General features: G+C 41.2%; 1 protein-coding gene across 1 annotated transcript in view; it reads right to left on the bottom strand.

Moving 5' to 3' along the window:
- The window catches only part of SMYD3 (SET and MYND domain containing 3), a 717,667-nt gene that overhangs the window by 13,278 nt on the left and 679,753 nt on the right, over window positions 1–24,636 (bottom strand). The window contains exon 11 of the mRNA XM_027122400.1: window positions 5,065–5,173. Within this exon, the coding sequence (XP_026978201.1) occupies window positions 5,065–5,173 (109 nt within the window). The remainder of the gene's footprint in view (window positions 1–5,064; window positions 5,174–24,636) is intronic.

The raw sequence follows: 24,636 nt of genomic DNA, 5'->3' as shown, positions 1-24,636 counted from the left end.
AGGGTGCAGGCTGGAGTAGAGAGAGACCAGCATGTGCTTGGAGCTTTGCCTGCATGAGCTGGAATAGCTAGTAACCATGTGGGTATGAGAGGAGCTGTGCTGGGGACTGGGCCTGAGCTCCCTGTTCAGGTCCAGAAAAAGCTAAAAAGATCCTCAAAGTGTACAATGCTTCAACATAATGAAATGAGAAGAGAAAAAACATTACAGTGTAATATAAGAAATTTACATCTAAATAAAAAATGGTTATTGAAGGGGAAGAAGTTGGACTTTTTCCAGCCTGACTTCAGTTAACAAGGCACTACTACCAAAGCAGCTAGCGTAGCCCAGGGTGAGGGAGCTGGCAGCATGCAGAGCTCACAGAAAAGAAGCAGGCTCACTGACAAGACAGGCCAGATGAGAATGGTTGCCCCTGAGGTCCAAGAAGTCAAATTAGTGGCTAACAAAATTCTTCTAAGAAGTAAATGGGAAGAAATGAAAATAGATTAGAGACAGGAGAAAGCAAGAGGGAGGTACGGTGAAGGGAGCCCAGGACTGTCCTGTGGCGGCAATCACAAGAATTTCAGCTGAGCCCAGGGGAGATGGGAGCCTAAACCAAATCAGAACTGGGCGAAGAGGATTCCTTTCCTGGAGGAGGCCGGGCCTAATTGAATCTGTACCTAATTTTTGTTTCAAACTCAGCCTCTGAAACCCTTATTCAAACTCGTTCATCCCATTATTTCCAGAGTTTCTAAGGAAGAATGTCTGGGGGTGCCAGTCGAAAGAGAACATCAGTTTAAAAAAGGCAAGAATATATCTTCCCTTGCCCCTCTCTGGGTTACCTGAGCCCTGAGAAAGCTCGGGAGGAGAGGTTTTCTGCAGAACGAAACTGCCCTGCTTCTAGACTCACAGGTGCTGTGAACTTGCAAAAAGATGGAGGTGTGCAGCCTGTCCCTCTGTGTGATACTGGGATATACAATAAGAAATATATACTTGGTCTTCATCCCTATTTCTGGCATTGAGTTCCTAAAACCCTTGGAATTTCCTAAGTGATGAAAATGATCAAGCTGTCTTTATTATTTTAATAAGGTGACTTTCAGAAGCACCTAAGGATGGGGGCTGGTTGCTAGGATAACCAACCATATGATAAGACGGTTGGAACTTTCAGGGAAGAGGAACTGGAGGTTGAATCAATCGCCAATGGCCAGTGATTTCATCAGCCATGCCTCTGTAGTGAAGCCTGCATAAAACCCCACAAGGACAGAGTTTGAAAGCTTCCAGGTTGGTGAACACAGGGAGATTCGTGGAAAGCGGTGAACTCGGAGAGACGCCCTATGGGCATCTCTTCCATCTGGCTGCTTCTGATTTATAGCCTTTTATAATACACTGGTGATAAAGTAAGTAAAATGTTTCTTGGAATCCTGTGAGCTGCTTTAGCAAATTAATCAAAACCGTGGTGGCATCCTCGGCACCTCTAAGCTATAGCCAGTCAGTCTGAAGCCTATGTGACAGCCTGGGCTTGTGACTGGCGTCTGAAGTGTGGAAGGCGATCTCGGGGGGCAGTGGGATCTGATGCCATCTCCAGGTAAATGGTGTCAGAACTGAGTTGAACCGTAGGACACCCAGCTGTGTCTGAGAATTGCTTGTTGAAGCGGGAAAATCCCTGCCACACATTGGAATTGGGTGAGCAGAACCTACCCTGCTAGTAAATGGTCAGCATATGTCCTGAGAAGATCTGGTCCACTAGCCACATACGTAGTACATATACATATTAGCTAAAAGAAGAGGGCCAGGGTGGTGCTTTTAAAGACCTCTCCTCATTAAAAAATCCATTCATTCAAGTAGGTGTCCTTGATAGAACTTGCTGTGTTCAGGGCATGTGTCTAGGTTTGGTAGCCCCAGGAGATACAAAAGGTATCTTGTGGAATTCCCACTCACCTCCAGGAAATGGAACACACCCATGTGAACTGCTGGGGAGCAGTTCTATAATATAATTGTTCAACAGGGGAAACACTGTATAACCCCAAACTCCAAACGCAAGTGCTAAAGGGACTGGATAGTGAGGGAGTGATCAGAACAAGGGCTCCTACACAATAATAATCCTTTATACTCTCCAAACACTTGGGACTCAGCCAAACACACCCTTACGTACTACCTTATCTACTTTTAAAATAACTCTATGGGGTAGGTATGCTCCTCATTTTTAAAATAAGAAAATTATATTCAGAGGGATTGAGACTTGCTTCAAGTCATAAACGTAGTAAATGACGGGACTGGAACCTGAACTCTGAATCCGAGTGTCTTCCTACTACGTGACACTGCTGGGGCGAACATCTGCTTTCTGGTCGATATCAGAACCCAGGAGACTCCGTGTCTTTTCCAGAGCCAAGCAGGAAGTTTGGGTAGGGCCATGACTAGCGCCAGGCCTCACGACAGACGTTCTGATGCTGCTCCGAGGTCTTTCACTTGGCAGCTGTCAGGGTCCATATGTGGGCTTATCTTTGGTACCAGGAGCAGAAGATGCTAAAACAATCGCCAAGGGAGGCTTCTGGAGGAAATGAGGCAAGCTCACAAGAAGGACGTGAGGAAGACAGAATGGAACAGGGCACGAAGGGTATAAAAGGGCAGCAAGAGTGTCCCAAGAAGGACTGGTGATCCACCTGGCCCACAAATATCCCGTAAATCTGTATCTAGACGTCAGTGTGGGTTCGTTCATGCTTGTCTTTGCAGCTGAGGGTATGAGATGTCTCCATCGAGAGTCCTGCGTGCAATGGCAATGATAAAGCCTCACGTGAAGAGTAGAAAAGATCCAAATCCCCTCAGATTTCTCTTTCACGTCCTCCTCTGAGTTGGCACCAGGAGCTCAGCGGGATCTGAAGGGGTTTCTACACTGAGTCTTACTAGAGAGTCTCAGTTATTTGCTGGGCCAGTCTTGAGCCTCAGATTCCAGTCTGGATCTGATGACTTGTTCACGTGTCTGTCTCCTCCACTAAACTGTGAGGACAACACTGGGCCTTATTCAGATTAATAGAAGCATTTAATCAACACATGTTAGATTAAATCGAACAGACCGGACCTGGCTCTGGTTCAGTGTGACTCAAAGCCTCCTTAGCTCCTTCAGTTTTCAAATGGACACGGAAATGCCTGGCCCGCTGGCCTCAGATGGCTGTCAGCTGTCATGAGGGCCCGATCAGTCATGTACATGTGAGCAGTATTAATACTTTCTAGTCCCATAAAACATCAAGGACTAATTTGATCACTTATAAAATGCCTACTTGGAGGTGACCCTGGGTTGGGTCCACGATATACGTGGGAAATTTCCTCCACATTGTTTTCCCGTCAGAACATTCACAGGGTAGACCCTCAGTGAGTCTTTTCTGCCCAACTGATTTGACTGGTTGACAACCATTAGCCAGACCAGAAAAGGAAAGTTCTCCTGAGACCGCAGGAGCCTTCCAGTGTTCTCCATCAGTCTGGTAACGACGTCAGACAAGGCAAAGAGAACAGGAAGCGCTGGCCACCTTCAGCCATCCTAGTGTTCTCCCTGTTGACCACAGGCTGATTTCAGTTAGAGACCAGGAAAAGGCAACAGGGCTAGCAATCAACAGAAACCAGCATTAGGGAATCTCACTTGTAAGAATCCCTTAGGCATCTGTTATTTTTCCCATCTAAGTGTGGATCAGCCAGCCCCTAGACACTCCCTGAGAGATCCTGATTCAGGGCCCGGGTCTCTCCACCCTTCTGCGGACAAGGGCATCGTGGCCCAGAGGACCTGGGAAAGTGCCAGGTGCTGCCCATGAAAGCCCACACACCAGCTCTCCATAGCCGCCACCAGTGCCTGGACCAGACCAGCACCTGAGTTCTGCCTTTGGAAGCCACGGTTTGGGTGAGGGGGTGTTCTTCCAGGGTGGAAAGGCCAAGACAGCAGAGAGCCCTGGGCCCTAGTGGCAGAGGAGACTCATTGAGAGGGTGAGGACAGGCGTCACACTTTTTTTTTTTTTTTTTTTTTTTTTTGCGGTACGCGGGCCTCTCACTGTTGTGGCCTCTCCCGTTGCGGAGCACAGGCTCCGGAGGCGCAGGCTCAGCGGCCATGGCTCACGGGCCCAGCCGCTCCGCGGCATGTGGGATCTTCCCGGACCAGGGCACGAACCCATGTCCCCTGCATCAGCAGGTGGACTCTCAACCACTGCGCCACCAGGGAAGCCCGAAATTCACTCTTTAACACTGCATTCCAACACACACCCAGTTCTCCCCCTTGAGTTTCTCCGCACTTGTTGCTAGCACTGTATTGACCTCTCGCCCTCGCTCCCTTCCTCCCTTCTTCCAACAGTGGATACTTGCTAAGTCCCAGACCTCGCAGCCTCCTGGGGGGCGGGGCAGCAGGTATTCCTGCTGCCCTGTGATGAGTGCTCAGCTGACAGAGTGCGGAGTTGTAGGGGGGCAGGGAGGACACAACATTCCACCTGGGCCTTAAAGGGTCAGTAGAGTTCTGCCAGGCCCAGGGGCTGGGGTCGGGGGAGGGCATATAAGGCAAAGGAGACAGCTTGGAAAGGACCATGCCTGGGCAACAGTGAGCGGCTCAGTGTACACCAGCTGGTGTGTGTGTGTGTGTAGGTGGGCGGGGGGAGGCTGGAGGTGACGAGGCTGCAAAGGTGGTCTGCAGACAGGTGGTCAGGGGGCTGGGAATGTGGATTCTGTTCTGTGGGTGGGGAGGCATGGACAAGGGTGGCCTGTCCACGGTGGAGAAGGGCACAGGCGCAGTGGTGTCTGAGGCCAGTTTGCACCAGTTAGTAGGAATTGATTGTTAAATTTTACTGATTCTCGTGAACTGGTTGATTTGACATTGGGAGTTTAAAATCAGCAACGGTGGGCATGTTTATACCAAAGACATCAGCAAACATCACAAATCATTTTTTTTTTTGAAGCTGGTTTTTAACATTTATGGGTACGCGTGTGTGTACATATGTGTGCTTGCACATGTGCATACACACACGTGTGTAGAGTTGCTAGAAATCACAAGGAAGAGGCCTAGCAACAACCAGGAAAAGGTATTCCAGGCAGAACTACATGCGATCTTGGCACACTCACCAGCCTCAGATTCTTCATCGCTTGGGGAAACATGCCTTGATGTAACTGCAATTTGCCAACTTTCATTACCTGCACGCCTCTGACGGGATGGTTTCCTGGGAAAAAAATCCTGGAAGAAAACAAATGGCAAACAGTGTCAGTAGCTCTCACTGGTGCAGTCAGCACAGTCAGGAGACTATGAAAGTGGGAGCAAATGCTGGGTGTGAATGTCAGTGAGCCACTGAGAAGAATCAGCTCTGCAGCCGGGAGAACGTGATACCGAGGGAAGAAGCACACTATTGGTCTTCTGTTCCCCAGAATGCCTTTTGCATTGGGGAAAAAAATGACAGGACTGGAATACCTCTCTAATAAACACTAAAAGAAGAGAATCTGGACCTCTGCGTTTATATTTGGCAGGGGGTGTAGGGACCAGGTGCCAATCTTATCCTCCAACCTCCCCCGTGAAACTCCAACACCCAGGATAACCTTGGACCAGAAGCTGCCCTCTCCGTGTATAATTGTTAAGTAAATGAATTTTCATTTACTTTCAGGATTCCCCATATAGAAACGCCCACACGCTCCTTTTAACCGCAAAGCTCCCTGAGTCTCAGTGCAGAGTCCATCATTCATCACAGAGTCCACCTTTCTTACAGGCCCCGTGTATTTATTCTGTCATCACTGGACTCTGTTTTTTTGTTTTTGTTTTTAACATCTTTATTGGAGTATAATTGATTTACGACGTGTTAGTTTCTGCTGTATAACAAATTGAATCAGCTATGCGTATACATATATCCCCATATCCCCTCCCTCTTGTGTCTCCCTCCCACCCTCCCTATCCCACCCCTCTAGATGGTCACAAAGCACCGAGTTGATCTCCCTGTGCTATGCAGCTGCTTCCCACTAGCTATCTATTTTACATTTGGTAGTGTCTATATGTCCATGCCACTCTCTCACTTCGTCCCAGCTTACCCTTCCCCCTCCCCCTGTCCTCAAGTCCATTCTCTATGTCTGCGTCTTTATTCCTGTCCTGCCCTTAGGTTCTTCAGAACCATTTTTTTTTTTTTTTTTTAAGATTCCATATATATATATATATATATATATCACTGGACTCTTTGGATTCAGACACCCCATCTTGCTACCGTGTTGCATGTAGGAACTCTGTACATACTTGACCTCTTTCATACCCAACAGAATAGAACAGGGTGTTGCAGTGGACCGAAGAATGAAAACCCAGGACTATGTTTCAGACCCAGTGTTATTTCAACTCGATTCAACAAGAATGTATTACGTGAGATTCAACAAAATGTGTACAGTTTGGCCCCTTCTGCCCCCCACATCCTCTAGCCTGATAAGTCTCCTGACCTCCGGCTGTATGTACAAGATCGATCCTGAGGCCGGGGGACATACTATACTGTATATATATGATCTTTTCCCTCAAGGCCCAATAATCCCATGAGACACAAGGCAAACATTCATACCACAGTTTAAAAATATCACAGAATAGAGCATGATTTAGTGTCCCGATGAAGCCTATGTTAATTAGTAGATGGCAATGCTCAGTTCAAGTGTGTGGAATGAACTGAGAAAATGATACAGGAGTTATGAAAAGGAGAGTTATGATTGGTTGGACCAGGGAAGGTTTCTTAGAAGAGGGTAAGAGGACTTAACCTGGCTCCCCAGGATCTGAGAAGGTTTGTCTGGGTGGGGAGAACGAAAACACATCCAAACTGTTGCATGGCACGAGCGAGGGTGCATTCCAGATGCTTCCCATCCAGAGAACATAGGTGCCTGCCTGTAGGCCTGAGTCATGGCTTATACGGGGCTTACCATGTGCCAAGCACTGTTCTGCTTTTCATTTATGAACTAGTCATGGAACCCACATTCAGGCTCTGCTGTGTAATAGAGATGAGGTAGCTTTATCAGGAGAGACATGTATGTTCTTTGATTAGTATACTATCTTCAAACCATTCCCTCTCCCTGAACCTCAGCTCTTCCCCACATGAAATGTGATATAGAAGCTTTTTTCATTCAGGCTCTTAAAGAAGCAGAAAGCAGTACCTCAGAGAGAGGTATTTAAATTAATAGAAGGTCGGCCATGCTTCTCTTAAAGAACTGAAAAGGGAGGGGAGGGGGGAAACAAAGGGGACACCTGGGTCCTGGATTTTCTGTCGTCTTCTGAGCATGCCAAGAGATCAGTCACTTCACCTCTCCCCCTTACAAAATGAACATCATGATCTACTTGTGTGGAAAAGATTTTAAGATTCCCCAGACAAAAGGCTTAAATATAGGACGCCACTGCCCTGTACTTAATTGCCTTGGACACTTTCCTTGAAAAACACACCTGCATTTGGAACTTTATTTTATTGCTGTGAATGTGGCATAATTAAATTTAAAGGCCAAAATGTAATTTCATACTAATAATCATTCCATTAAGTGGATGTCTGTCACATCAGTTAGCAGAAGGAAAGAAAATCTTTGGTTCTGTGGTGGCAGAGAAAGTGGTGCATAATTACTCCATGAAAGGTACTTGCTCCGGTTGCTTAAAGATATTAAAAAATGAAGTGGAGTTTAATCAGGAGAGGATGAGGAAGTGTCTGGGAGGGGGACTTCCACATAAATATTTACGGAGCAGCCTAACAGCTCTGGCAGGGGTGCTGAGTGTGTGCCTGGGTTGTTTCTGGAGGCCTCCCAGCTGACATATGGAATAAGCATCATGATTACTTGCTGGAATAGCACCCCAAGGAAAACCGGTGAAGCTCACTCCTGCTGGGAGAAGTTCTCTACCCAGGGCGTGGGCTTTCATCAACTTTACCGTGTGTGACAGTGATGAAAGGAGGCCTGCAAGAGGTCTTCAATCACAGACTGTCAGGAATCAAGGCCAGGCTGAGAGCCTGAACCAGAGGAGGAATCAGGGATGCCTGACGACTGCAAGGACTAAAACAGGAGTCTGAGTGGGAAGGTGTAGTAGCTAGGAGAGGCCAGGTACTGTGCCCAGTGCATAAAGGATGCAAGAAGCCCACGGTGAGTCCCTGCCCTTGCTTAGGATACAGTCTGATTGCAGATGTGAAGCAAATTGAGTTATGATACAGAGAGGATTATGAGAGCTGCCAGACCACGGCACAGACAATGGGTGCTCCAGAAGCAGTGGAGACCACAGTGATCAGGGAGATTCCCTGGAGCAGCAGAGCTTGAGCTGGTTCAGACTGGAAGAGGCGATGGGCTGCTAGGACAGCATGTGGAGCATGGGGAGGGCGGGTAGCTCTGGCAACGGTACCGGAGGCTGGAGACAAAGGGCCAGTGAATGCATGATCTGACCGGCAGCGAAGGAGAGCGGGAGAGGAGGTGCACCTGAGGCCAGGCTGTGCAGAGGCATCCATGCCCAGCTAGGAGGTTCAGACTTTGCTTGCAGGCAGCTGGGCCCTACAGAGGGGCTGAGGGTGTTTCACCAGAATAGGAGACAGGATAAATTGGAAAAGAGACTCTAGAGGCAGAGAGACCTGAGTCAAGATGTGGTCATGAGAACAGAAAAGAAGGATATGATGCAAAAAATGGCCTACAGCTGATTCAACAGGACCTGGAGACTTGCTGGGGTCTGGCAGTCAGAGCTGACTCCCAAGATTCAGAAATTGAAATGCCGCCACAAAAAACACAAGCAAACTATGTAATAACAAAATCATTCAGCAAGGCATTCTACTTGTTTGGGTGTTATAAATTTTCTTTTCATGGGTACAGTGCTAACAATCACGTGGTCCAGGATGCTGGGCCTAGAATGGAAAAAGTGCCCTTGGTGTTTCTGAGGTGAATAAGTGTATAGGAAGAAGGCGTTTAAACAAGCAGAGAAAAGCAGCAGCACACATGCTAGTTTAATTCAGACCCATAAACACCAGGATCTTGCTGCCATATTCTACAAGGAGGCTGAGGGTCAGGGAACTGGAATGTCTCAAGTTAAAAGAGGGTAGAGAAAAACATGGCAGGACCTATGTTGGCAGGACCCATGTTGTTGGTCTTGCTGAGGTTTTTCCACATGATGCAATTACCAATCACACTGTTTCATTAAAGGTAGAGTTTTGACATTTATATGACAGGAAAAACCATTTATTGTTAGGGTTATTTTTTAGAACTGATATAAAATACATCACTGAATTTAAAACAAGAGCTTAACTTGACTCTATAAACTGTATTTTAGAGTAACCAAATAGCTATAATGTATGAATTTTAGCTGATAAATGTGAATTTTAGCTGATTAATGTGAAATCTAATTCTAATGATGGAATTAGAAAAATCAGCATTTTGCAACTCTTGAAGAATCCACAAAAAAAGTATCACTAGATGAAATCAGCAGATCAAAGAATGATGGAAAATTTTTAAATGGATAAACCAGGTTGTTGCCATCTGAACCCACTGATCAGTCTTAGCATCAATAAAGTGGGACAGCCAGATATTACATGCTATCTGATATGATGCAATAAGAAGGATTTTACACCACCTATAAAGGATCCTTGCCAAAAAACAAAAACAGAAACAAAGAAACTAAATTTAATCAAGCCCATAAAGTTAAATTCCATTTCATAGGAAAAACAAGTGGTAGAGGAACAAATAAAAGCAACCAGCTAAATTCGAGATATGGGAAATTCTACAGGACCTTCACCCAGGATCTTCAGCAGGTCAATGGCGTGAAAAGAAAAAGATGGCAGGGGAGGAGAACACTCTAGATTGAAAGAGACTTAAGAGATACAACAGTCAAATGTAATTTGTAGACCTTTTGCATCTTAAAGCAACTGTAAAAAGACATTTCTGATTCAATATAGGAAATTTGAACATGAAATGGCATTGTGGGTAAGAAAATGTCCACATTTTTCAGAGATACAAACTGAAGTATGCATGGATAGAATGATGTAATGACTGAGTTTTGATTTAAATTTCTTCAGCATAATTTCTCTTTCCAGCAATGGTGGGTTACCTTGTTTCAGACCAAACCCTGTGCTAAGAACAAGAAACATTAGACAAAATATTTATAAAATTCTGTTTGGGGCTTCCCTGGTGGCGTAGTGGTTAAGAATCTGCCTGCTAATGCAGGGGACACGGGTTCGAGCCCTGGTCTGGGAGGATCCCACATGCCGCGGAGCAACTAGGCCCGTGAGCCACAACTACTGAGCCTGCTCATCTGGAGCCTATGCTCCGCAACAAGAGAGGCTGCGATAGTGAGAGGCCTGCACACCGCGATGAAGAGTGGCCCCTGCTTGCCACAACTAGAGAAAGCCCTCGCACAGAAACGAAGACGCAACACAGCAAAAATAAATTAATAAACTCCTACCCACAACATCTTCTTTAAAAAAAAAAAATCTGTTTGAAGGTGTCAAAGAATCACAGAGGGACAGGGGTCTGGATGTGGCAAAATGGCAGAAAGAGCAGAAGCTCAAGTAGGTGATCCTTACACCTTGCTGCTTTTCCCTTTGCTGATTTGAAAGTAGAGGCAGATAGGCTAAACAGCTGAGCAGAAGTTTTGGCAGTCTCAAGGATATGGAGACACAGAGCTTGGAGTTCAGGGCTTAGCAAAGATGAGAAGGAGCTCCAGTAAACATCCCCAACTTTCATTTGTGAGCCCCACCAAAGGGCTACAATCCAGGAATAGTGGTAAGCCATAAACAGACTGGCCCTCCCAAAGACTGAATCATTTCAAACCCTGACTGGAGTAAGGTGATCTGTTTCTACCCTGACTGCCAAAAGCAAAAGTAAATTCTCTCTGAAGGAAGATAACATAATCCTGAATCTCAATTATCTCTCTAATTTTTCTATACAATGTCCTGCATTCAGTAAACTTATAACCAGGCATACAAAAAGATAAGAACTGTCTGAAAACCAAGAGAAAAACATAGACAATGAAACAAACCTACAGGTTTGCAGATATTGAGGCTCTAATAAATCAATTAAGAAACAATTATAAAAAGTATGTTTGCAAACTTAATAATAGAAAAGAACTTTAGCAGAAAATTGAAATTATATAAAACATAACCGATGAAAATTCTAGAACTGAACAATAGAAAACTGAAATTAAGATCTCAGTAGTTTAACATCAGACTTATCACAGCCAAGGAAAGAATTAGAGAACTGGAAAGCAGGTCAAAAGAATATATCAGTTGCAAAACAAAGAGAGATGAGGAAATGGAAAATAAAGGGGAACACAGGTCTCATATAGGTAAACTGGAATCTCAAATGAGAGATGGGAGAGGATGGCAGAAGCAATATCTAAAGCCGTAATGGCTGAGAATTTTCAGAAGTAATGAAAGCTAAGAACTGTAAAAAGAATAAAATAATTCAAATAAGGGGAAAAGAGGGGGAAGTAAGGTGAGAGATAAACTAAGTGTTGCAAAATCTTGATAATTATTGAAACTGGATAATAGATATATGAAGGTTCATTATATTTTTCTATTTTTGTGTATGTTTGAAATTTTTCATAATTAAAAAAGCAGAACACTGGGTTTTACTTTTTCACCTTCAGAAGTTATGGACTCTGGTAGATAACTGCCCCAAGTTTCAGAAGATTTTGGAATTTTACTTAATTCTAAGTCTTATATAGAAATGAAATGATACACACAATGAGTGGCATACAGTGGCCTTCCACACTGTCAAGACATCAGATCGACACTACTTGATAGCTAGAAGAACAGCAGATGTAACAGCAGCTCACACTCAGCATTAAGAAGCTTTGCTCTAGGTCTTAAATCAAGTGTAGAAACTCATTGTCAAACACCATGGGTAACTGAGACAAGGAAGCATGAAAAGGCAGATAGAGTCATAGGATGTTCCTTAGGGTCTTTTTGAGTTAAACCAGCTGCTGTATGGAAGTTATTTATGCCTTTGTGGTAGGGTAGCTTTATTTGTAATATGATACATTTTTGTTGTTGTTAGTTAAAAAAACAAAGATCCTAACATTGGGAAACAAAACCAAAGAAAAAAGGACAGACTATACTGGGAACTTCAGAACAAGGAGAACTATTTCTTACCATTTCTTAATTAATTCACACAGTCTGGAGAGGTGCTGCTCTCCAAGTGGGGTGATGAAGCCTTACTTCTCCATTACCTCTACAGCTTGGTTCTGTTGGTGACAGGAGGATCAGGGCCATGAATTCTCACTTGTTTCCAAAAGAAAAAGGTCCTGGCTTCCAGCCTAGATTGAACCCTCACCTCTTGCTCCATCTGTGACATGTGCTGTCAGCCCCACAGCATTGAGAAAGATGGCTCTGCCACCCACCCCCCCACCTCCTGCCACCTGAGTATAGGAAAATAAATTCATAGTGCTTCTTATAACCCCACCACACATCACAATGGGATTTTACAGTGTTACACTGAGACTTTGTCTCAATGCAATGAGATTTTTCTTGGGTTTATTTTATGCCATAAAATGAGTAAGCAGGATAATTTCCTTACACAAAGAATGCATTTCTGCCTCTCTTAATTTCCACCAAATAGGTCCTTCACTCACAAGGCAGAGCTTTCTTACGCTCAGAAGTTTGACAATTTATAATTATTTGTATATGATCCATTGTTCGAAAGAATCTCTAAATCAGATAATAAGTACAAGAGAGCTTTTTGTTTATTTTAAATGCTCAAGTAATTCAGCCTCTGGAGCAGAGGTTTTATGGTAGATAAATTAGAATGAGGGAGTTTGAGAAGATTTGGATTTAAGACCTGGTTCTTCCAAGCAGTTAGCAGAGTGACCACTTCACATCACAATTAACCTGATGGTAAGAAAACAGAGGGAGAACATTTGGGACTGTCAATCACATATAAACACAAACTAGTATTATTAAGTTTCCAGGGATAGTGGATGTAAGGTAATTAGTTGCGACGCACTTTTACATCCATATTGAGATAAACAATGGGAAAAAAAAATCACTCAATTTTGTTGCAAAGTGTAAAAAGATAGCCTAATAGCACCAAAATAGTTATATTCCAACAGCCAAAAGACCCACCTGGATCACCTGTGTGTTTGCCTGTTCCTTTTTAAATGCAACTTGAATATGTAGCAACACAAAGAGAAGCCTGGTGGGGTCTGGAGAAACTGAGAAGATACTGGCTAAGTAGCCAGGAGCTGCCTCCTTAAGGAAAGACTTACGATGCAGATAGGGTTGTGTCCAATTTTGAACCTAAAAGTTTGAGTTTTAGCTTTCTTTTTAGAAAAATGAACAGAGAAGACATTGCCCATACTTATAACTTTCAACTTAGGTGTGCTTAGTTTCATTTAATGTGGATTTGTGCTCAAATTTCCTCATGCTCTTTCCAGACCTGCTCATGTGCTGCCTGGCCCACTGGCAGTTTGGCTAACAGCAGGGAGACATCATAGGCCAGTCCATGCGGTTGGCCTTGTATGGAGCACAGTGGAAAGAACTGGTCAGAATCTTCCAGGCAGGCAGGATGGTACTCCGCTGTATGCAAATAGTCCTTTTTAATACTCATAATGGTGAGAGTACTGTCCTTTGTCTGGCTTTTGCCTGTCTCATATCTTACAGCACTTTTTTTTTTAGAGTATGGAATATTTAATACTATTTTGAAATATTTCAAAAAGGCCAGCCAGTATGACTGAATTATACTGTAACTATAATTTAGTTATTAAGTCCTTGGGAAAAAAATGGCAGTGAGATTTTCATTAGAAAAGTTCCACTTGGGGATTTCCCTGGTGGTCCAGTGGGTAACACTCCACGCTCCCAATGCAGGGGGCCTGGGTTTGATCCCTGGTCGGGGAACTAGATCCCACATGCATGCTGCAACTAAGAGTCCGCGTGCTGCAACTAAGAAGCCCGCCTGCCGCCACTAAAAGATCCTGCATGCTGCAACTAAGACCTGGCACAGACAAAATAAATAAAAATAAATAATAAAGTTTTAAAAAGTTTCTACCTTAAAAAAAAGAAAGAAAAGTTCCACTTGTCCTGTACGAGGTCTATTTGTCCACTTATATGGGCAATAAAAGACACCTCTGAAGTTCTGGATAGGTACTCTAAATCCCCTAAATACCTGAATACACAGATGATCATATCACTCTGAGATCATTTCCCAAAAAGAAGCCCTTGAGTAGAAATTTTAAAATTTATTTTCATAAATTATTTATTCATTTGGGCCTGTTCAGATTTATGAAAACTGTTTTAATGCTGTTTCTGGTAATATGGCAAGCTTAATAGCCATATTGATTATCTCACTGAAAACAATGTAAAATGATAGATAAAATATTTGTAAAAGTAATAACGTGCTGGCAAGATAGTAAAGAACTGTCAGGCCAAAATCTAAATGAAGAGGTACCCTTGAGAAGTAAGCAGGATTGCGAAACCACTGCTATACTGGTGTGCTGAAACCTCTGGCTTCATCTGCTTTTTGGAGCTTGCGGGGCAGAAGAGCAAGCTCAGTGTCTACCCAATGGTGAATGGTCTAATAGGGAAGCTTCCCCTCTTTCCAATCATGGGAGACAGATTATATTCAAAAGAGTCACAGTAAGGCTGACAGTGAAAGCCAGAAGCCAGTAGAATGATACCTTCAATGTGCCTAGGAAAAATTATTCCTAGTCTAGTATTCTATATCCTCAAAAATATCTTTCAAGAATCAAGATGGAGAGGTAAAGGTTCAAGGTTACTTTTAGAGGTGATGAAAATGTTCTAGAATTGACTGTGTGGATGGTTGCACATATCTTTGAACATAATAAAAAACCAATGAATTGTACACTTTAAATGGGTAAATTGTATGGTAAGTGAATTAATTACATCTCAACAAAACTTTAACAAAAAGAATGAGACATTAGCACCCACAAAATGAAATACTTAGGTATAAATCTAGCAAAATATATAGAAGATCTATATAAGGAAAACTACAAAACTCTGATGAACAAAATCAGAATAAATGGAAAGATATTCCATGTTCACTGATAGGAAGAGTCAATATTGTCTAAATGTCAGTTCTTCCCATCTTGATCTATAGATTCAATGCAATCCCAATCAAAATTCTAGCAAGTTATTTTGTGGATGTCAACAAACTGATTCTAAAGTTTTATGGAGAGGCAAAAGACCCAGAATAGCTAGCACAATACTGAAGGAGAAGATTAAAACTGGAGGACTGACACTACCCAACTTCAAGACTTAATGTAAAGCTACAGTAATCAAGACAGTGTGGTACTGTATTTGTGAAAGAAAAGACAAAATGGATCAATGGAACAGAATAGACCCACATAAATACAGTCAACTGATCTTTGACCAAGAAGCAAAGGCAATACAATGGAACAAAGGCAGGTGTTTTTTTTAAACAAATGTTTCCAGAACAACTGGACATCCATATGCCCCCCCCCCCCAAAAAAAGAATCTAGACACAGATCTTAACACCCTTCACAAAAAAGAATTCAAAATTGATCTTGGGTGTGGTGGTGCCTTTTTAGTTACAACAACAAAAACATGATCCATGAAAGAAATAATTGAGAAGCTGAACTTCATTAAATAAAAAACTTCTGCTCTGTAAGACAATGTCAAGAGAATGGGAAGATAAACCACAGACTGGGAGAAAATATTTGCAAAAGACACATCTGATAGAGGGTTGTTACCCTAAATATACAAAGAACTCTTAAAATGCAACAATAGGAAAAAAAACAATTTAAAAAATGGGCCAAAAACCTGAACAGACATCTTACCAAAGAAGATACACAGATGGCAATTAAGGATATGAAAAGATGCCCCATATTATATGTCATCAGGGAAATGCAAACTAAAATAACAATGACATATCAGTATACATCTATTAGAATAGCCAGAACACTGACAACACTAAATGCCGGCGAGGATGTGGAACAACAGTTCTCATTCATTGCTAGTGGGAATGCAAAAGGGTACAGCCACTTTGGAAGAGTTTGGCGGTTTCTTGCAAAACTAAACATACTAAACAGACTAAACCACAGTACCCAGGAATGGTGTGCCTTGGTATTTACCCAAAGGAGTTGAAAACTTAACATCCACACAAAAACCTACACATGGATATTTATAGCAGCTTTGTTCACAACTGCCCAAACTTGAAAGCAACAAAAATGTCCTTCAGTAGGTGAATGGATAAATAAACTATGGTATATCCAGACAATGGAATATTATCCAGTGCTAAAAAGAAATGACCTATCAAGCTATGAAAAGACATGGAGGAACCTTAAGTGTATAATACTAAGTGAAAGAAGCCAATCTGAAAGGGCTACATTCCAACTCTATGACATTCTGGAAAAGGCAAAACTATGGAGACAATAAAAAGATCAGTGGTTCCCAGGAGTTTAGAGGTGAAGGAGGGATGAAGAGGCAGAGCACAGAGTATTTTTCAGGGCAGTGAAATACTCTATATGATACCATAATGATAGATACATGTCATTATACATTTGTCCAAACCCATAAAAGGTACAACACCAAGAGTGAACCCTAATGTAAACTATGGACTTTGGGTTACTGTGATGTGTCACTATAGGTTCGTCAATTGTAACAAATGTCCCACTCTGATGGGGAATGTTGATGATGAGCAAGGCTATGCATGTATGGGGTAGGGAGTATATGGGAAATCTCAGTACATTCCACTCAATTTTGCTGTGAACATAAAACTGTTTTTTAAAAAACTAAGCCTTAATTTATAAAAAGGAATGAGGTTGAAATAAAGACATTTTTGGACAAAGAAAAATTGTGTATTTGTCACCTCAGATCTCAACAAAAGGAATTTCTAATTATGTACTTCTGGTAGAAGGAAAGTGAGCCAAGATGGGAAGTCTAAGGTGCAAGAAGGACTGAAGAATAAAGAGAATGCTTACATGGGTTAATCTACGAACACTGACAAACAAAACAATTTTAGAGGGTTAAAAATATGGTAAAAATAAAAAATACAATAAGCACATCATATATGTCAGTAGGGAAGAAAACAGGATTCAAGAATTCTAAAGTCCTTCTAAATCCAGGAAGAACCTACAGTGATTACATGCATATTTGCCTTATATTTCTTTAAGTAGTTCATCTATAATTTATATACCTATGGAAGGTAGGATATATTTAATAATAAAATAGTCTTAAATAACTGATTTAACATTCAGTTTTAATTTCTAGATACAAAGCCATTGTGTAAAGAACAATTTAATTAGTTATAACCTATGAACTTAATGATCTTAAAAGATTGAGCATTAAATCAAGAAGGGAACACTGTGGTTTTTAATTTTTTAAAAAATTTTTTAATTTTACTTATTTTTATCTTTAGCTGTGTTGGGTCTTTGTTGCTGTGCACGGGCTTTCTCTAGTTGCAGTGAGTGGGGGCTACTCTTTGTTGCGGTGTGTGGGCTCCTCATTGCGGTGGCTTCTCTCATTGCAGAGCACAGGCTCTAGACGTGCAGGCTTCAACAGATGTTGCACGCGGGCTCAGTAGTTGTGGCTCATGGGTTCTAGAGTGCAGGCTCAGTAGTTGTGGTGCACGGGCTTAATCGCTCTGTGGCATGTGGGATCCTCCCGGACTGGGGCTTGAACCTGCGTCCCCTGCATTGGCAGGCGGATTCTTAACCACTGAGCCACCAGGGAAGCCCGACACTGTGGTTTTTAAAATGTACATACTTTTCCTTTGTTTGGAAGGAAAAAATTAGATTTACAAAAAGTTAACAACTAGTAAAAAGTTGCACAATCTAGTTTTAAATAGAAGATGAAATATAGTTTGCCATCAATAAGCTTAACCAAGTTGTATGTCTGTATCTATAAAACAGTGTGTCTCTAACAAAACTGAGAGTGTTGCTGTTGACATGTATTCCAGAAGTGACAGGTACTTTTTTTTTTTTTTTTTTTTGGGGTGCGGGGGCCTCTCACTGTTGCGGCCTCTCCCGTTGCGGAGCACAGGCTCCGGACGTGCAGGCTCAGTGGCCATGGTTCACGGGCCCAGCCACTCCGCAGCATGTGGGATCTTCCCGGACCGGGGCACGAACCTGTGTCCCCTGCATCGGCAGGCAGACTCTCAACCACTGCACCACCAGGGAAGCCCATGACAGGTACTTTTATTGAAATTAGCTGAGACAGATGCCAAGCACTCAAGAGCCCCTAGCTCTTGAAGAAGTCTTAGGCTCCCAGAGCACAGGTGTTGGGAGGAGCTGGAATGTGTGCTGAGAAGCAGAGATGTTCTCTTTTGCAGTGATTTCCAAAGGAAAATATAGTCTCTTGGGGCAGAGAATATGGCACTGCTTAGATGTAGAATTGTGAGACAGTGAGTCTGTGGCAAGGGTTGGCAAACTATGGCCCGAAGGCCAAATCCCACCTGCAGCATGTTTTCATAAATAGTTTTATTGGCATACAGCAACACCTGTTCATTTACATATTGTCTATGGCTGCTTTCGGTCTACAGAGCAGAATTGAGTAGGTGACTGTACAACTTGCAAAGCCTAAATATTTACTACCTACCCCTTTACAGAAAAAGGTTGCAGACAGTTGGTCTAAATAGGAGTTTCTAGAAGTAGGAGGCTGGAGAGAGGATCTCATACAAAAAAACAGACAGCAGAAGCAAAAAGAACTAAAATTCAGCAGCCTGTGGAATGGAAACCACATTAATAGAAGGATAGACAAAATGAAAAGGCAGAGGACTATGTACAAGATGAATAAACAAGATAAAACTCCCAAAAAACAATTAAATGAAGTGGAGATAGGCAACCTTCCAGAAAAAGAATTCAGAATAATGAGAGTGAAGATGATCCAGGATCTTGGAAAAAGAATGGAGGCAAAGATCAAGAAGATGCAAGAAATGTTTAACAAAGACCTAGAAGAATTAAAGAACAAACACCTAGAAGAATTAAAGAACAAACACCTAGAAGAATTAAAGACCAAACAAAAAGAGATGAACAATAAAATAACTGAAATGAAAAATACTCTAGAAAGAATCAGTAGGAGAATAACTGAGGCAGAAGAACAGATAAGTGACCTGGAAGACAGAATGGTGGAATTCAAGGACGCAGATCAGAATAAAGAAAAAAGAATGAAAAGAAAAGAAGACAGTCTAAGAGACCTCTGGGACAAGATTAAATGCTCCAACATTCGTATTAGAGGGGTCCCAGAAGGAGAAGAGAGAGAGAAAGGACCCGAGAAAATATTTGAAGAGAGTATAGTTGAAAACTTCCCTAACATGGGAAAGGAAATAGCCACCCAAGCCCAGGAAGCACAGAGAATCCCAGGCAGGATAAACCCAAGGAGAAACACACCGAGACACATACTAATCAAATTGACAAAAATGAAAGACAAAGAAAAATTATTAAAAGCAACAAGGGAAAAATGACAAATAACATACAATGGAACTCCTGTAAGGTTAATATCTGACTTCTCAGCTGACACTCTATAAGCCAGAAGGGAGTGGCGCGATATATTTAGTGATGAAAGGGAAGAACCTACAACCAAGATTACTCTACTGGCCAAGGATCTCATTCAGATTCAACGGAGAAATCAAAAGCTTTACAGACAAGCAAAGCTAAGAGAATTCAGCACCACCACACCAGCTCTAAGACAAAAGCTACAGGAACGTCTCTAAGTGGGAAACACAAGAGAAGAAAAGGACCTACAAAAACAAACCCATAACAATTAAGAAAATGGTAATAGGAACATACATATCGATAATTACCTTTAATGTGAATGGATTAAATGCTCCAACCAAAAGACACAGGCTCGCTGAATGGATACAAAAACAAGACACATATATATGCTGTCTACAAGAGACCCACTTCAGACCTAGGGACACATACAGACTGAAAGTGAGGGGATGGAAAAAGATATTCCATGCACATGGAAATCAAAACAAAGCTGGAGTAGCAATATGCATATCAGATAAAATAGACTTCAAAATAAAGAATGTTACAAGATACAAGGAAGGCACTACATAATGATCAAGGGATCAATCCAAGAAGAAGATATAACAATTATAAATATATATGCACCCAACATAGGAGCACCAATACATAAGGCAAATGCTAACAGCTATAAAAGAGGAAATCGACAGTAACACAATAATAGTGGGGGACTTTAACACCTCATTTACACCAATGGACAGATCATCCAGACAGAACATTAATAAGGAAACACAAGCTTTAAATGACACAATAGACCAGATAGATTTAATTAATATTTATAGGACATTCCATCCGAAAACAGCAGATTACAGTTTCTTCTCAAGTACACGTGGACCATTCTCCAGGATAGATCATATCTTGGGTCACAAATCAAGCCTCGGTAACTTTAAGAAAACTGAAATCATATCAAGCATCTTTTCTGACCACAACACTATGAGATTAGAAATCAATCACTGGGAAAAAAACGTAAAAAACACAAACACATCGAGGCTAAACAATACGTTAGTAAATAACCAAGAGATCACTGAAGAAATCAAAGAGGAAATCAAAAAATACCTAGGGACAAATGACAATGAAAACATGACGATCCAAAACCTATGGGATACAGCAAAAGCAGTCCTAAGAGGGAAGTTTATAGCAATACAATCCTACCTCAAGAAACAAGAAAAATCTCAAATAAGCAATCTAACCTTACATCTAAAGGAGCTACAGAAAGAAGAACAAACAAAACCGAAAGTTAGTAAAAGGAAAGAAATCATAAAGATCAGAGCAGAAATAAATGAAATAGAAACTAAGAAAAGAATAGCAAAGGTCAATGAAACTAAAACCTGGTTCTTTGAGAAATAAACAAAATTGAGAAACCTTTAGCCAGACTCATCCAGAAAAAGAGGGAGAGGACTCAAATCAATAAAATTAGAAATGAAAAAGGAGAAGCTACAACAGACACCGCAGAAATACAAAGCATCCTAAGAGACTACTACAAGCAACTCTATGCCAATAAAATGGACACCCTGGAAGAAATGGACAAATTCTTAGAAAGGTATAACCTTCCAAGACTGAACCAGGAAGAAACAGAAAATATGAACAGACCAATCAAAAGTAATGAAATTGAAACTGTGATAAAAGTCTTCCAACAAACAAAAGTCCAGGACCAGAAGGCTTCACAGGTGAGTTCTATCAAACATTTAGAGAAGAGCTAACACCCATCCTTCTCAAACTCTTCCAAAAAATTCCAGAGGAAGGAACACTCCCAAACTCATTCTATGAGGCCACCATCACCCTGATACCAAAACCAGACAAAGATACTACAAGAAAAAAAAATTACAGATCAATATTGCTGATGAATATAGATGCAAAAATCCTCAACAAAATACTAGCAAACAGAATCCAACAACACATTAAAAGGATCATACACATGATCAAGTGGGATTTATCCCAGGGATGCAAGGATTCTTCAACATATGCCAATAAATCAATGTGATACATCATATTAACAAATTGAAGGAGAAAAAACATACGATCATCTCAACAGATGAAGAAAGAGCTTTTGACAAAATTCAACACCCATTTATGATGAAAACTCTCCAGGAGGTGGACATAGAGGGAACCTACCTCAACATAATAAAGGCCATATATGACAAACCCACAGCCAGCATCATTCTCAACCATGAAAAACTGAAGGCATTTCCTCTAAGATCAGGAAGAAGACAAGGATGTCCACTCTCACCACTATTATTCAACATAGTTTTGGAAGTCCTAGCCACAGCAATCAGAGAAGAAAAAGAAATAAAAGGAATACAAATTGGAAAAGAAGAAGTAAAACTGTCACTGTTTGCAGATGACATGATACTATACATAGAGAATCCTAAAGATGCCACCAGAAAACTACCAGAGCTAATCAGTGAATTGGGTAAAGTTGCAGGATACAAAATTAGTGCACAGAAATCTCTTGCATTCCGATACACTAGCAACAAAAGATCAGAAAGAGAAATTAAGGAAACAATCACATTCACCACTGCAACAAAAAGAATAAAATACCTACGAATAAACCTGCCTAAGGAGGACCTGTACTCAGAAAATTACAAGACTCTGATGAAAGAAATCAAAGAGGACACAAACAGATGGAGAGATATACCATGTTCTTGAATTGGAAGAATCAATATTGTGCAAATTGACTATACTACCCAAAGCAATCTACAGATTCAATGCAATCCCTATCAAATTACCAGTGGCAGTTTTTTTTTTTTAAATACAAATGCTCTAGTTTATTCATTTGAATTGCCATATAGCATTCCACAGACATTCTCTCCCTCGTGATCATTCAGGTTGTTTGTAGGTTTTTCCTACTACAAATCATGCTGCAGTGAACATTCTTGCACATGACTCTTCATACACGTGGAGGATTCACTAGGGAATATATTTAGAAGTGGGATTTCTGGGTTGCAGAGTATACATATCCTCTATTTTACTCTGTGTGTGTGTGTGTGTGTGTGGTTACAACATTTGACATGAGATCTACCCTCTTGACAAATTTTGAAGTGTCCATTTTTGTTGACTTTAAGTACAGTGTTGTATAGTCACATCTCTAGAGCTTATTTCTCTTGCTTGACTGAAACTTTTTGCCCATTGATTAATAACTCCCTGTTTCCCCCACCCCACCAGTCCCTAGCAACCACTATTCCACTTTTTGATTCTATGAATTTGAGTATTTTAGATATTCATATGAGTAGAACTGTGCAGTATCTGTTTTTCTGCTTACTCCACTTAGAATAATGTTCTCAGAGTTCATACATGTTGTCACATATTTCAGATTTCCCAGTGGCAGTTTTTACAGAACTAGAACAAAAAAATCTTAAAATTTGTATGAAGACACAAAAGACCCCACATAGCCAAAGCAATCCTGAGGGAAAAAAACGGAGCTGGAGGAATCAGACTCCCAGACTCCCTGACTTACTACAGTAATCAAGACAATATGGTACTGGCACATAAACAGAAATATAGATCAATGGAACAGGATAGAAAGCCCAGAGCGAAATCCATGCACCTATGGTCATCTAATCTATGACAAAGGAGGCAAGGAAATACAATGCACAAAAGACTGTCTCTTCAATAAGTGGTGCTGGGAAAACTGGACAGCTACATATAAAAGAATGAAATTAGATCACTCCCTAACACCATACACAAAAATAAACTCAAAATGGATTAAAGACCTAAATGTAAGACTGGACACTATAAAACTCTTAGAGGGTAACAGAGGAAGAACACTCTTTGACATAAACCACAGCAAGATCTTTTTTGACCCACCTCCTAATGGAAATAAAAACAAAAATAAATAAATGGGACCTAATGAAACATAAAAGCTTTTGCACAGCAAAGGAAGCTATAAACAAGATGAAAAGACACACCTCAGAATGGGAGAAAATATTTGCAAACAAATCAACGGACAAAGGATTAATCTCCAAAATATATAAACAGCTCACGCAGCTCAATATTAACAAAACAAACAACACAATCAAAAAATGGGCAGAAGACCTAAATAGACTTTTCTCCAAAGAAGATATACAGATGGCCATGAAGCACACGAAAAGCTGCTCAACATCACTAATTATTAGAGGAATGCAAATCAAAACTACAATGAGGTATCACCTCACACCAGTTAGAATGGGCATCATCAGAAAATCTACAAACAACAAACGCTGGAGAGGGTGTGGAGAAAAGGGAACCCTCTTGCACTATTGGTGGGAATGTAAATTGATACAGCCATTATGGAGAACAGTATGGAGGTTCCTTAAAAAACTAAAAATAGAATTACCATATGATCCAGCAATCCCACTACTGGGCATACACCCAGAGAAAACCATAATTCAAAAAGACACATGCACCCCAGTGTTCATTGCAGCACTGTTTCCAATAGCCAGGTCATGGAAGCAACCTTAATGCCCATCGACAGACGAATGGATAAAGAAAATGTGGTACATATATACAATGGATTATTACTCAGCCATAAAAAGGAACGAAATTGGGTCATTTGTAGAGACGTGGATGGACCTAGAGACTGTCATAAAGATTGAAGTAAGCTAGAAAGAGATAAACAAATATCGTATATTAACGCATATATGTGGAATCTAGATAAATGCTGCAGATGAACCGGTTTGCAAGGCAGAAATAGAGACACAGATGTAGAGAACCATTGGATGGACACGAAAGGGGGAAAGTGGGGAGGGGTGGTGGTGGTGGGATGAATTGGGAGATTGGGATTGACATATATACACTAATATGTATAAAACAGATAACTAATAAGAACCTGCTGTATAAAAATAAATAAAATTTAAAAAGACCCTGTGTATATATGAAAATACATTTAGTTTATAAAAAAATACAATGGTTAACTATGAAGATGTATTAGATATGTAACTATATAGTTGTCTCTGTCAATAAGAAGAATAATGATAATTATACCAAATACTGTTAGAGTCCTTGCTACATACCAGGCACTGATCTACTGACTTTGTTTGTTTCAGCTAAATTTATTCTAAAATAACCTATGCGAGTAAACTTTGGTAATGATGATGTGATCGGAGAGTCTCCTCTGCAAAAACAAGTATAAAGCTGCATGAGAAATTGAGCAAAGTTAAACAGCAAATTGAGAAGCTTTTATTCTCCAAGAAACTGCTAGAGCTTTGAGTAAGAAAAGCAGAGGTCTATAGCCTGCTTGCCTGGGACTGTTTGCATCCAGCACCCCG

This window comes from Aethalodelphis obliquidens, unplaced genomic scaffold, assembly GCF_003676395.1.
Source record: "Aethalodelphis obliquidens isolate GAN/ISIS:26980383/991018 unplaced genomic scaffold, ASM367639v1 scaffold24, whole genome shotgun sequence".
Taxonomy (NCBI): Eukaryota; Metazoa; Chordata; class Mammalia; order Artiodactyla; family Delphinidae; genus Aethalodelphis; species Aethalodelphis obliquidens.
Note: the sequence above shows the minus strand (reverse complement) of the source record. Positions and strands in the feature narration are given on the sequence as shown.